Source organism: Pleurodeles waltl, chromosome 7 (assembly GCF_031143425.1).
Source record: "Pleurodeles waltl isolate 20211129_DDA chromosome 7, aPleWal1.hap1.20221129, whole genome shotgun sequence".
NCBI lineage: Eukaryota > Metazoa > Chordata > Amphibia > Caudata > Salamandridae > Pleurodeles > Pleurodeles waltl.
In genome coordinates, this window is record NC_090446.1 from 1,047,153,376 (window position 1) to 1,047,167,835 (window position 14,460).

The 14,460-nt window shown below is 41.9% G+C and overlaps 1 protein-coding gene across 1 annotated transcript in view; it reads left to right on the forward strand.

Annotated features, from left to right (window-relative positions):
* Positions 1 to 14,460, forward strand: part of PITPNC1 (phosphatidylinositol transfer protein cytoplasmic 1) — an 864,322-nt gene that overhangs the window by 647,383 nt on the left and 202,479 nt on the right. The window contains exon 5 of the mRNA XM_069199903.1: positions 14,382 to 14,453. Within this exon, the coding sequence (XP_069056004.1) occupies positions 14,382 to 14,453 (72 nt within the window). The remainder of the gene's footprint in view (positions 1 to 14,381; positions 14,454 to 14,460) is intronic.

The window sequence follows — 14,460 nt, forward strand, 5'->3', positions numbered from 1 at the left end:
ATCAGCTTCCCAGAGGTAATGGGGCATCACCGGACTGTGTATTCATGCTAGAAGACCTGTATACTAGTCTTGAAGTTCCTAGACGCCTGACTGCTGTGACAGGAAAGGAGCCTGCCACCCCTACATGAGGAGTGACTGTCCAAAAGGAGCAAGATTAGCGTACTCCCAGTGTCTCTAGTGCACCCAGAAGAAGAAAACTGAAGAGTTATCTGTGGACTCCGGTGTCTTGATTCTCTCAGACTCTCTGGGACAGTTCAGAGTGGTAATCAGGGAAATTAAGTCAATGTTTGCCATGGCCCGGTTGCAGCTGAGTCTGTATGTGAGTGGCCTTATTGTCATCCAAGAAATACATGTGTGTGGCCACATCATCACCAGCATTTTGGCATGTATATGGGTGCATCATCACCAAAGATTTGTCCTTTGTGTGGTGGCATCGTAAACAGAAGAACAAGCCTGCAAGGTACTTCAGTGGCCGGCGCATGCTGGGCCTTAACTACCTGTGACAAATCAGGACTGTTGACTCCACATCTGCCAGATGTGCAGCCAGGCAGCCATTGCGGAGCACACAAAAAAACCTGAGCTTCAGGCTGATGCACCACTTCTCAAAAGAGAAGAGGAAGGTCAACTTACTGTGAAAAAATAGCAGGCGGCTGCTCTGACTGATCTATCACGTATGGTAAGAAACGTACGAGTGAGCTATGAGATGGCTGACTTTGATAGTGTGCCTCTTCCTGCTTATTTAACAAGTTGGATCTAAATTTAATGCATTGCCAAAACAGTTGAATGCCAATATTATTGGAAACTTAACTAATACTTCGGCTATTATTATTTATGTGTCTGATTTTCTCAAGATTACTAGACTAGTAGGTCAGCCCACCAATGGCTGGATTTTCTTAAATCGTAAATGCATTTACAAAACTTTATTTTAATAAATAATTTGGACGAAAAGAGCAGCTCAGCTAGGCCTAGCGGCTCAACGTCATGTGACCCCTGAAAGCTATATTCTCAGTTTGTTGTTGGTCGGCCCGTCATTGGAAAGCTGTCTTCCTCGTCGAAATGAGCACGGAACTGAAAGTTGCCCTTGGAGCAAAACGTCACGTTTTGTTAAACTTCACCTTTCCTTGGTTTATGAACTAAAATTAAGAAGGTAGGTGGGGCATTTTGGAAATTCAGCAGCGTAACTTTTACAAACCAAGCCTTTCCTTTCAGCTGGGCATGGGAATCAAGGAAATCTCATTGAATGCATGTTGCTCGGTCCCACTTTCACATCTTTCCATGAGACAAACACTAATATTAAATGGACTAACTTAATATAAATTAGGTGCCTTCTGCTTAGATTCTCCCTGATTCTTAGGATGATGCTGGCCTGTACCTGGATGCCTTAAGACGGGTGCCCTTAGTGTTTTTACAGGTTTAGTTGAGATGGTGCAGTGCTTCTTTTATCATGAACTCCAAGCTCTTTGCAGGCGCGCTGGGTAACTAGATAGGCATTGATTGCAGTTGGCAATAATTAGGTTTAAAAAGATATGTTATCGATGTGAGTTGAAAGCATGAACATTCTTAAGAGTAATGTTATTCAATACTCTGCAGGGAAATTCTTCTTCTTTTTTCAGTTATCCTGGTGTTTAAATCACCGTAAGTCAATTTGAGCTACATCTCTGCTTCGGCATTTCTATAATTTCATACAAGGCCTTCGCTTACCTTTACGTGCTTATACAACCCTCCTTGCCGCGCCCTGCAGACTCTGCCAGGCTCAGGTATTTCATGGAATTCTTGCTAAACTTTCCTGCTCTAGCATGATCTGTGATGCTACAGAACCATCGGACAAGGCAGTGCGAAAGTTATAATGCTCTTCTGAACATTACTTACCAATATAGAAATCTTTGTTATATAGAGGGCTGTAGGAAGACACAGCGTGCCGAATTTTAATGTTTATTGCTGAAGGCCTTTGTAGAGTACAGTGGATCCAGATGGCATGATTTTACTTGCTTTTATTATTAAACCGGAGTCTTTTTATTGGGAGGTAACTTACCAACAGCTGTACATTTTACACCAATATACATTTGTTTTTTGTCAAAACATCTATTTTAAAATTGTCTTAAAGAAATAGCTAATGTTTGTACGAGATAACTTACCCCTCTGCATATGCACGGTGTAATTGTTTATGTGCTTAGATACAGATGGCTCAACCCACAAAAATAACCGAGAAATGTCTGTTTTTTATCTGCCCTCCTCCCCCCATGCCCGCAAACTCTCTCACATTCTCAAACTGTGAAAATACATATTACGCTGCTGTCCCTTGGTTAGTTAGATTATCATTGAATAGCATGAATGACTGACACTGCGCCGTGGTATTCTCAGTTAAGAAATGTCACCCCATGACATGACTAACCCCATCACTATTGTTCAGTTTGACCCTTTTCTCTAGGGGAGTCCACCCCGTCCATCAGCTCAGTCCCTTCCACTGGACACCCTGTAGTATACTGTATCCTTATTTGTGGTTGTGTAACATTTGTAGTTAATTACTAGTGTAGATACTTGTTGTAACAATATGTGTTGGAAATAAATTTTCTCTTTGTTGTATTTATTGTAATGTTGGTATGATCTGCTCACTCCTCTCCCTCTGCTCTCCTTGGTTCTGCTGGAATGTCCATGTTCCATGGTGTTCCAGGAGTGATAGTTGGTGAAGGAGAGCTGCAGGCTGGTGCGGGTGGAGTTTCAACTCCTTGGCGTTATACTATTAAATATAGTATTACTTCTCTACTTCTCGTGTGGATGTCATATCTGGAGTCACCAACTACTACACACCCCCCACAGGGCCGGCTTTAGTGCTGGTGGCGCCCCATGACCACCTCCTTGGATTTCCTCACTCCCATCCTGCAAATGTGCCCCTCATCTCTCCATTGTCCCCCGGCTGGCTTTACTATTCTACTCAGCTATCCACATAAAATACAGTTCTGCTCTTTGCAGCAGGTGTATTTACCCACTACCTATCTATTGCTCCCTAGTAGGAACACCAATCACACGAGATATCTTGACATTTTAATTGCTTCCAGAAGCATGGACGCACAAGGAACTTTTCAGCAGGTGCTTTTAAATCTCAAGTTTCCTAAGAAATTGCTAAACCCAGCGCCCCACTGAGGTCAGCGTCCCCAATCCACGCCAGCACCCGGTGCGGCCGCACTGCCCTGACCCCCATGGTCCACTGAGAAGCCGACGTCATAAAATCCTCCTTCTAAATATTGGCTGCAAGAGCCCTCTAACTGTGCCCCTCACTCTGTCCTGTCCACAAGATCACACACATTGCCCTGCGCCGCGGACCGCGGGTATCTCTGTGAAAAGAGTGCCCTTAATGTCCTCGATTGTCTCTTCTGTTTGACTGCACAGATCGCGATATCTTCATGCTCACACCCATCCTCCACGCGTTGTACTTGTGTGTCACTTTTTGTTGCTATGTGATGCGTATCTGCAGCATGGCTGCCGAATTTTATAAAACTCATAGATAAATCTGACCTGTCGGGAGTAAAAAAAAAAAAGCAGCAATGGTTCAATTTTACAACAAATACCACCGGCCTCGAACTGATATATAAAGGGCGCAGGCGTTTCGTAGATACCCTCATGGCAATGGGCGAGTGTATATCACGTACTATATGGAATATTTTGAAGGCACCCTTTCCACCTCTTTCATTCAGTGTTACAATTTGAGTGAATTAGTGGTGTAAAACGCAGTTTTCGAACCCCAGCACCCCGGATGCGTGCATTCTCTATTTACGTGGAAGCACTTTTGATTGCTGTCACGGTACCTTGCATCCCTGTATATTTCGTTTTCATGTTTCAAATAAAGTGTACGACTCCGCCCTTTCAGACAAGGTACACAATGTTTAGCGACACCGACTGACAGGTTAATGGTTTGCCTTTGACGCACAGGTTTGTGTTTTTTTTATTGGTGCGTGCTAAGAATTCCTGGTGCAGCGCACGTCAGGCCTTTAGCAGGGGCTGTGAAGCCCCCCGCCTTCCCCTCATCATTAGCGGTTGCGCAGCTTCCTATTCCTGGCGCGCTCCTGGATCCCAGATTATTCGAGCAGCTAGCTGTCTGTTCGAGCTGTGGTTCGCCCTGGTGTGTGTAAGCAGATCACGGACAGGAGGGCTTATTAACACATATCCTGACATTTTTCTCATTAGCACTTGAAAAGTGCAAAGAGCGAGGCCGGGAGCCTGCAAGACGACAATGTAGCCCAGGTCTGTGAAATGGAAAGCAGCTATAAATATTAAACAGTGCGGTAGCGAGCTAAATCGGGCTCCCACCTCCCATTCAGGTTCTTAATGCAAAACCTACCATTTGTAGCTTCATCACTATGTGACGCATACCCGGCCGGCCAGCACTGCTGGCTTGTAGGCACAAAGACAAGCATACATGACAATGGAAGCGATTCAGGCGGGACTCTCCCTAGTTTTGAAGCAAAACATGGCTTTATTTTGGTTGCCTCACGCTTGAAATTGCCTCTGCTTCAACCGAATTCGACGTGGGCACAATATTCTCCCGATCATTTTTTTAAATCTCCCACTTGCCTCTTAAAATGTTGGCATGTATGCAAGCCCTGTGCTTCTGCAGAGCAGGGCTGGAGTAAGGCATTTTTTTGTAGGGAGAATGTAAATAGAGAACAAAGCGGGGTATGTGGAATGGGGTTTCAGCTCCCATTCCATTGCCCTTCAAGAAAGTACTAGAGCAGTGGTTCTTAAAGTTATGACTTCTGGGGACCCCCACTGAATTACCACTGGAAGTGCAACCTGAGCAGTTTCTAAGATTTGAACCTCAAATCATTACACAAAACTACTGAAACAAGTATATATCGAACAAAAACACAAATTATAATATTTTATTTAAGTCACTAACAAAAAATATACAAATATCAACATTTTAATGGGAAGGGTAAAGCTTTTCAAAATGTAGTTTATTTCTAAATGATGAAGCAATATCTAAACTCTAGCAAATAACTTTGTCATTTCTGTGCTTAGTGCGTGCACTCTTTTTGTCCACACATGCCACTGCTTCAGTTTAGCCCAGTTGTCCATACCAGATTCTATTTGCTTTACTTGCACTGTTGCCATAATTCATGCTCAGGATATCCAGTTAAATATTAGCCTGCACGTTTAAAATCCTTCACATTTACAGAGTATTTTAATATTCATAATTTTAAATTTTGAATTTTTATGTATATTTACTTTATTACTATTCTATTACTTAATTTTTTAAACAGTAGTGGAACCCCTGAGTAGGATTCGTGGACCCCCAGGACATCCAAGAAGCCCAGATTAAGAAACAGTGTACTACAGTATCAGAGGACACCCGGTCACTTTTCTAGTTTATAAAATTCTAACATTGCTTGATCAGGATTTTTTGTGATGTGATTGACTCAGCAGGCTGGAACAAGCTGTTCGTAACTGCAGGTGACCTTGTGTTCTGTGTCCTCAGTTTTTTCTTTCATGATTGGTGGCACTGTTTGATGGGTTCCATAAACTGTCACTGGTCCTTAAAAATTAAATCATTGAAATGTGTGGCCCTCCCATGCCCCAGGACACTTGTTCCTTGTTACTCATCGGTGAGTGGACTGATGCACACCTTTTATTATCAGTTTGTCATATTAACAGCCAGTTAATTCCACAGGGACCAGGATTTAAAGAATGTAAGCCCTGTCTAGTATATGCCTGGTCCCGATATCTTATCTGCACTTAATATGACTTAGTAACTACCCCTCCTTCCACTTAATCTTCTTTTCCTCCCTCCCTCCCTTGGGAAAATATTGGGAGACCAGAGATGGGTATCTGTAACTGACCCCCAAGTCATACATAAATGTTCAACTTTTACAAAAACTGATGCTATGGTTGAGCCCAACCCCTAAGAGTTGGCACTAATCATGAAAGTTCATCATGTCCTACGCTCAAAACTTTTAAGGTGTAGTGGATTTGACTATTGTTATTTGCTCCAGTCAGTTGAGCCGGTACTTTTCTTTTGCCCCATGGAGTGAAACATCCTCGCGTTCAAAGCCTTAATCTTTTCCTCTAGAGTTCCCTGTCTTTCATTAACTGATAGAATGCAGCTGGGCAACCCTTTAACCATGACTTGAAAAGTACCTCGGCACATTGTACCAGTTTCTTTTGTGGTGTGTGACGTCACATCACTTTCAGTAGGTTGTATGGGGCTCTGGAGAATCAGATGAGGCTCTGGAGAATCAGATGGACAGGTAAAAGTTTCTAAAGCTTCTTCACTTACCAGCTGTACCACATTAGACCCTATAGTCATCTTGGTGTCCGAGAGTTATCCCCATCCCTCTGGTACTTACTCGGCCCCCATCAACCCCAGGCAACACTGCCCATGGCCAGGCTGATGGCCTATAAGAATGAAATAATATTTTGCTTCTGGTAAGGTCAGCCTACTCCATATGATCGAATGTCTTATTAGTATATCATCAATACACTTTAGTGACCTGGATTTCTTGTAGTCTTTCAGTAATTCATCATGGCAACAGACTTCCTTTCCCTTTGTATCCCATACAAAACATCTTCAGAAGGTCCAGAATTTCATGAACCTACAATGCAACAAACTACTACTGAACAACGCAGAGACCAAGGAATGTAGACCTTGAGAGCTTGTATAACTTCTTTAAGACCTGTTTAAGCACACAGACAATGCCGACCTTAAGGCAATGGTCAATATTGCACCCTATCTACAAGCCCGGCCTCAGCCCAAGCAGCTACAGCCTCCTAGCCTTGCTAAATGTTGAATCTAAATATTACACAAGAATGGTTCTAGCAGACTTACAGATTTAGGCCCATAAAAATATGGAATCACTTTCAGCCTAACAACATTGAAAGCCATTTCCAGAGCAACTGATAACCTGGTAGGATTAAAGATTTTAATTGGGAAAGGAATTTAAAAAAACAATTACACTGCGCTCGTTTTATCAACTTCATCAAAGTGTTTGACCCTGTAGACAGAAATTTAGTATGGATTTTTTTTTGCAAATTAGAACATTTCAACAAATCTGCTATGCACCATCCAATGCCTGTTTACTGACACCTGGTTCCAGATAAAGCTTGGTGCAAATCAAGCCTTATCACCTAAAATGTACACCCAGAGGGGCCTGAAGAAAGGGTGTGTGCTTGCTCCTATTCTTTTTAATCGCTTCATTTGGGACATTTGGTAACTGGATGCACCTGGCTCCCATCTGCCTTGCATAGGCACCTAGCATGTTACATCACAAAAGGTGCTGACAAAGCGACCTGCTTGAGCTTAACTGGGGTCGGTCTCCAAAAACTATTAAATGCCCCGAACAACTTTTGCGGTGAACTTTAGTAAAACCAACATAGTTATTTTTGGAGGGAAAATTAAAAATAAAGGCTTGTGGTACTTTTGTGAGACACCCATCACTAAAATCAACAAATATAAATATCTAGGCTACATGACCTAGAAGGTCACCTTGTTCACCTCAACTCATTAAAACCAAGTTTGCATCTATAATATTTACCTTTAAGGCACTCTTACACAAAACACTCATCTGTCACTGGTACCAGTATTAAAAATAATCGGCGCAAAACTTATTCCCACATTTTCATGTGTCATAGAAGCTTTTCCGGACAAATTGGGAGCCTATTTAAATATCACCCATCGCAAAGTGTGCCTTTCAGACTCCCACAGAATACCTCACCTCCACAGATACAGCTCGAGCAAGTTCTGTCGAAGCAGTGTGGGGCTCAAAAACGCTGCCTTTCTGAAATACATGCCTACATTAAGCAGCGCACAGGCTCGGACTTTATAAAATTCCATATCTGGTAGGAAACACATCAAGGTGCGATCACAAAGGGGAACGGATGGTCAGTATTTCCCCCTACCAACAGTTGCCACTCTGAATGCAGAATTACTGTGGAAACAGAAATTACTTCCTGGTGTATTTCAAAAATTGCAGTCCAACAAACAAATCGTATCTCTTTTATATCTGATAAACAAAAGTTCAACAAAAGAAGCCATACTTGGTTTACAGTAAACTCTTACAAAACAACTGCCTCGCAGGCATAGTTAGCAGAGCCCTTTGAAGCAGATTAATGCACTTGCGCTTTGGCTTTTTTCCTTTGTAGGACTTACTCCCAAAGCGGGCAGAGCGACCAACCTCGGAAGTCTACGCGCAAGAAAAAGAAACATTAGCCCACCTGATCTGCATCTGTCCAGTGATTCTTAACAAACATGGGGCCTAATTATGATCTTGGTGGCTGGAATACTCTGTCACAAACGGGACGGAAACTCTAGAACATAGAATCATAATACGGTGGACGGGATATCTGTCACGTACGGAGTAACCCCATCCGCCAAGATCGTAATCAGACCCATAGACTTTTGCCTCAAAATGTTTTTTATCTGTATGGTATCCACATGTCGTCATGCCATTATCTTTTCGATGAGGGGGAAATTTGCAACTGTATTATCTAAATGTATTACATTCATGCATAAGGTAGAAGGGCTGCTGTCGAGGCAACGTAATTCAGTTAACTGAACCACAAGTACAGGCTTTTTACCAATTGGTCTAGCAAGAGCCTGATAACAAACCTAGCAGCTTGAAGACTGAGATGCTGCCTGCTGACAAAACATTTGCTAGAATTGTGCTACCAAATGTAGGTAAAACACTAGAATTTAACCGATATACAACTTCTACTGCTTTCTTTCATTTGGACGCCTTTTGAAATACATCTGGTTTTATTCAATAAGGTGTATTTGTACATAGAATGAATACTACCTTAATTTTGACAATGTTTGGTTGCACTTTTACTCAGTGCACGTTTCTACGCATTCTATGGATTCCCTGTGTTTTACTTTATTGCATGTATAATAATATAATGGTTTTAATTAACCAGAAATAAAATGTACTTTAACTTACAGTCAATAAGTTCAAGATAGCTGCTAGGGAGGTATTCTACAGCCAAAAGGGGGATTGGTTGGCTCTTGTTGACGTCCACGACACCGCATCTTGCTGTACAAAGTATTGCCCAGTCGACCATTTCCTCAGCTCCTTGTTCTCAGCTTTGGCATACTTGGCAGCTCCATACCTCGATTGTTTTCTGAGAAATTTACCAATCCAGGTGGTAGTTGGATCAGAGCCATCAAAAGTAACGATTTGATTAACTAACCCATTTAACATTCCAGTGTAGAGTCCAAATTAAAGATTAATGTGGTATCATTCACGCTGGTCTTTACATGACTGTTCTCAATGGCAACTAGGGAAGGGTAGTTCCTTTGCCTGATCTGATGTCTAGTATTGAAGATCAGTGTCTCTGTTTCAGATCTATTGTGTGCTAGTAATTGCCTTTGAAATTCCTCATTGAGTGATTCACTTACCTACTCAATAATTCAGCGCTCTTATGTGCATGTGGTTGCTGTACATGGTAGAATATGTATGTGCCTATATTCCCTTTGTTTTTTTTAAAGTTCTGAGGACTTTGTGCACTGTCTATTTTATCTTTGAAAGCGTGAAATCACAGAGAGGTCTTTCTCTCTCACGCACACTATCTATCTTAATTACTTACTCTCCTGTTGCTGAGATGATTGTGTGGGGCTTCCCAAGAAAATTCTGCGCTATAGACAGGAAATGCTTACGTTGTGAGACAGTCAGGCTACGTCTGAATCACGTAAAGGGCTTACTGTTTTCTGAAAATGTTCCCCATTTGCCATCTTTTGGAATGGAATGATTCAGTGTACTCGCTAACAAAGTCTTTACAATGCTTTGTCTATTGAACCCTTCTCCGCCGCACTGGACTGGGACCTACAACGATACAAACATCAGTGTCACCGCGTTTGCCTGGAAGATATGCAGAGCTGTACCAGCATAGAAAAGCAACTCTGTTCCTAATAGGAATAGCTAAAACGCCTTGTGTATTCTTACACCCAAAAAGCAGCATTCTTGCTCTTTTTATTAAAGACTTTTTGAGATCCATTTGAACCAAAGGAATATTTGCAAGGAACAATCCGTGCTTTACACAAATACAATTAAACTATTAAACTATTGAAAGCACTGGACGTGGGGGAAAAGCTCCTTTGCACCTAATTCCTGTGCCATTATTATCCTGGGACTAATGGCTCCCACTGAATTCCAATTTGGGAGATATTGAAATTGCACACTGGCAAGCACATTCAACTCGTATGCTGCCAATTCTCCAAAACTTGCCCTTAAAGGAATTACCTGGTCAGTCAATTCAATCTCTTCCTTCTTCATTGCCCACTATGTGGGTGTTTATGCCTCCTCTGCTGCTGGCCAATGGCGGACCTGGTTCCAGGTAGGGGAGAGTGGTATAGTCCTTCCCGTCCCACTCCCACACCCAGTATGACTGACAGTGTGGGCCTACATCACATTGCCCAAGAGCCATGCAGCTTCCAGTTAGACACCCCGTGACTGGCTGACCCCGAGCTGTCACTCACAACGTAGTGTGTGTGTATAAAGGGCCTGCCTTGGAAAACCACTGCGCATATGCATACATTTAAACGTGCTGCACTGGCTACTTGGGCACTGCTTGGTTGCTTTCGTAGCTATTACGTTTAGCAGCAGTTGTGGAAGCTGCAGACTGCAGCATGCCGTAGAAGCCCTGAGGTTTTGTCAGGCCAGTCCACCTTTCTTTACTCAATCCAATGGCATTCATTGTTTGTCCTCTTCTGGAGGGAGTGCCGAGCCCGGCAAGATTCAAGTATATGTGCCATATATCTTGGCGGTGGTGCGGAACACACTGAGCTGTTCTACATTTAAAATAACAAAGACGGCCCCAAAGGCCACCAGATGAGGCCATCAGAGTAGCAAAAATGTGGGAAAGGAGCCATGTGTACTGTAGAGAGCGCGCCACAAATGTATTCGCATTCTACGTGTCAGACTTCAAGGCCTATAGAAACGAGCGCACCCAATTTCATGATAACAGATGAGGTTTTACGTCATCACTCTAATGTAACAGATTATGAAATGAGGTGTGACAATGCACTTCTTAAAACACTTAATTTGATTTTAACCTCTCCTCTTTGCACTGAGTGGAAAAAATGTATTTATTATAGACTGTTTTTAGTGCACTTCTGGAGTTTAGTACAGGAGAGCAAGAATTTTCCTGTAGGTCAACCCAAATGTTTAGCCATGTCTTTGAAAGCAACTTTGTACTAAAGTTTGAAAGATTTTCAAAATTTGTCTTTGTTTCTTTATTTCCATTGTACATATTCTTTATATATTCTGTCTTCTGACCGACCCTTTGCAGGTGAAAATCACTGTCATATAAGGAATACAGTACTATGCGGGTGTAATAAAGGTTCTAGAAAGTAATTCAGTCTTTGGCATTTTTCGTCTGACTTGACGACCCCTGTCGCTATACTTTCATGTGAGCAATAGAAAAAGAGCTTTCTATCTAATACTGAGAGAGGGGCTTAGGATCCACCCACATGCTGGTTCCCTTGAGTAGAACATTTCATGGGGCCGAAGTTGTGTGCATTCACTGTACATCCACTGAAAAGTAGTGCTTGACGCACGTTTTTGACGTGTGGGAAAGCTGAAGGCTAATGCCTCAGGACTGAGTTGGTTGGTTGTAGTGAAAATCCCTTGGTCTAGGCTAGAGGCCTGCTCTGCTTGCTATAAAAAGTTACTGCAAAGACCTGACATAGTTATTGTGAAAAGCATATGTTAGTCAAAAGCCATTTAAGTGTGGGTTGTTATCACTCTGTGTTAAATCCTATTTTATTAAATGAAATATCAACAGATGACTGCAGGTGGCAAGACATTTGGTGTTGATCACCCCTTATGACATAATAAGGTAGTATGTTTGAGCTGTGATAGACCTTATTGGGCCCTTTCAGGAGAGCCAGTATTTTGCTTTGCCACCTGTAATTTTGTATACATTTGTAATTTTATGACTGTATGCCTGATGGTACCTTGCGGAAAGGCTTTCTTTCAATTGTAGATCTGAGTTGGTTATGTTTGCAAACCAATGATAAAGACTGCAGCCCTGATTGATTCATTGGTAAACGTTATGTCCGATTCCATAGGTGTTATTGGTTTATTATGTAAAGCTATTACAAAGGCAATAGGCCTGACTTATTTATTGTGAAAAGCATTTATTAAAGCCAGTAGAATTTTTACAGTGAATTATCATACAGTTGCAGGTTGTAGATGCGTATGTTATTACATTCAGTTGTACAGATTACTGTAGTAGGGAACAGTTTTGGTGTTGATCACTCACTCTAACAAGCCCTGGGGCAAGAAGATTTTCACTGGGATGATTCTTGTCAGGCCCTCTAAGAGAGTTTGTGTATTGTTTTGCCAACGATTGGTGCTAGCTTGTGTGCTCTTCAGTAAGACTTTGTTGGTTATGGTGTCAAGCCAGTGGTAAATGCTATATGTTTAATGGTTAATTGGTAAAGTGTTCTCAGATTCCATAGGTTTGATCTGTTTATTATGAAATGTAATGACAGTCACACAGGAGGAGCAGCTAAGGGACTGATTCATCACACTCTCTGATCCTGGTTTCTCCAACGAGTAGCTTGTGAGCTACTGGTAAGTCTCTAGCTGCCTGTAAGTAGCTCCAATATGTGCAGCTAAGCCTACTAAATTAGAAGTGTTTGCTTGGTTGAATTAATGTATGTATACTAGAATTGAAAAACCTGTATTTGAGATGAAAATGTGTATACTTTCAGAACTCATAAGCTGATGTTTGGAGAAAAATGGTTTACTTTGTAAAATATATTTAAAGCTGTTATTTGAGATATTAATGATGCAGAGTTGAGAAGACATTACTGATATTTTTACCTTTGTACCAGGGGCATTTCAGGTGTGGCTGTTAGGTATTGCCCATGTCGAGGTATTCCAAATTGACAAAGCCATTTTACATTGCTGGTAGCAACCTTCTGTGAGGCAGGAAGGTGATCACTGTTGGTGATGTTGCATGGGGTGCCCTCTCATGTGATCTTGTCTGAAATGCTTACTACTACAACAGTAGTAACGGTATCTCAGGATGATATTCATTGACATTAAGTAGCTCCTACTACAGAAAAGGTTGGAGACCTCTGCCCTAATGATTTTCTTGAAGTATCTCACGTGCTCTGATGCATTCCCATACACAGATTATCTGCAGTACTCTTTGCTGCCTTTAGCCTGTCATAGATTTCCCGTGCAGGTAGAGATACCAAACCTTTGAGCAACAAAGTGTATGTATGCTGGCCTATTGAGTGTATGTACCCCTCAATGACAGAAATAACACTTGCCTTTCATTTATAATCCAAGCTTCTTGGCATTGGCAATGTTTTTTCTCCATTTGGCCTGAAAACTTTTCTATGAATTGCAATATTGTTCTGATGTACAATAGGGGTACGTTATCGAGTAAGTCTGTGGTGGTGTGCCATTGTAAAGGAAGAGGTGTATTGTATGTCAGGAGTCTTTCTGTAACAGTTGTGAGCATTCTTAGGGAATCCTTACATTGAGCGCTGTGCACTTGTTTGGGGGGCACATCTTTGAATGAATTAAGATATTGGGGAGATAGTGATTAGTTACTGAAGTTTATGCATTATTATTTATTGTATTCAATGGTTTCATTTAGTTGTCCTACTTTACATAGAGTTCAGTTGAACTTACATCGAAATATGTGAAACAAGCCAGGTGATGATTTACAAGTCAGTGACATGACTTGATGTATTATTTAAAATCAGCCCCGTGGGATATGGCCTCGAGAAACTAACCCTATGAACACTGGAAGAGATGAGGCAAGTGGGGACTGGAGATAGAAATTCATAATTCAATGAAGAGATTAGATCTCATGAGGACTTGTATTAGCTGATCGCTTTTTGCTGTTTATTGGCAATATTTGACAGACTATCAGCACATAGCGTACCACCTTGCAGTCTATGGTACCACAGAAACTCGCAAGTTATTCTTGACAGACTACCTCTGTGGCAAGGATTTTGCCTTTGTGAAGTACCTTTAGACTGACAGCTCTAAGGCGTGAGGTATTGATGAAACAGCCAGTAGACAAGATGGACAAAAATGGTAAATAAATTCAAAGAGGGAGAGGAGTAAGCGAAGTCCTTGAAGCGGAGACTGTGTCTGGTCAGAGATGTTTCAAGACGGCAGAGAAAAGGGGTAATACACGGGCGTGGTTGTCCTGAGTGCAGCCAGGTACTGCAGTTCTGCCTGCCAGATTCCATGACATAAAACTGGATGAACTCTTGGGTTCTCTGGGTGCCTTCATTGCTGGCTCGAATTTCACTGCCTTTGCTTTGCATTGTGGGGACTTAAAAAGTGTAATCTAAATATGAGAGTCTGTTTAACACCTGGCCTGATGAATTGATGAACAAACATTGTGTTCTCTCTTTTTTCCAGTGTTCGTTTTTGCCCAAGTTCTCCATTCACATAGAAACGAAATATGAAGACAACAAAGGGTCCAACGACAGTGTAAGTA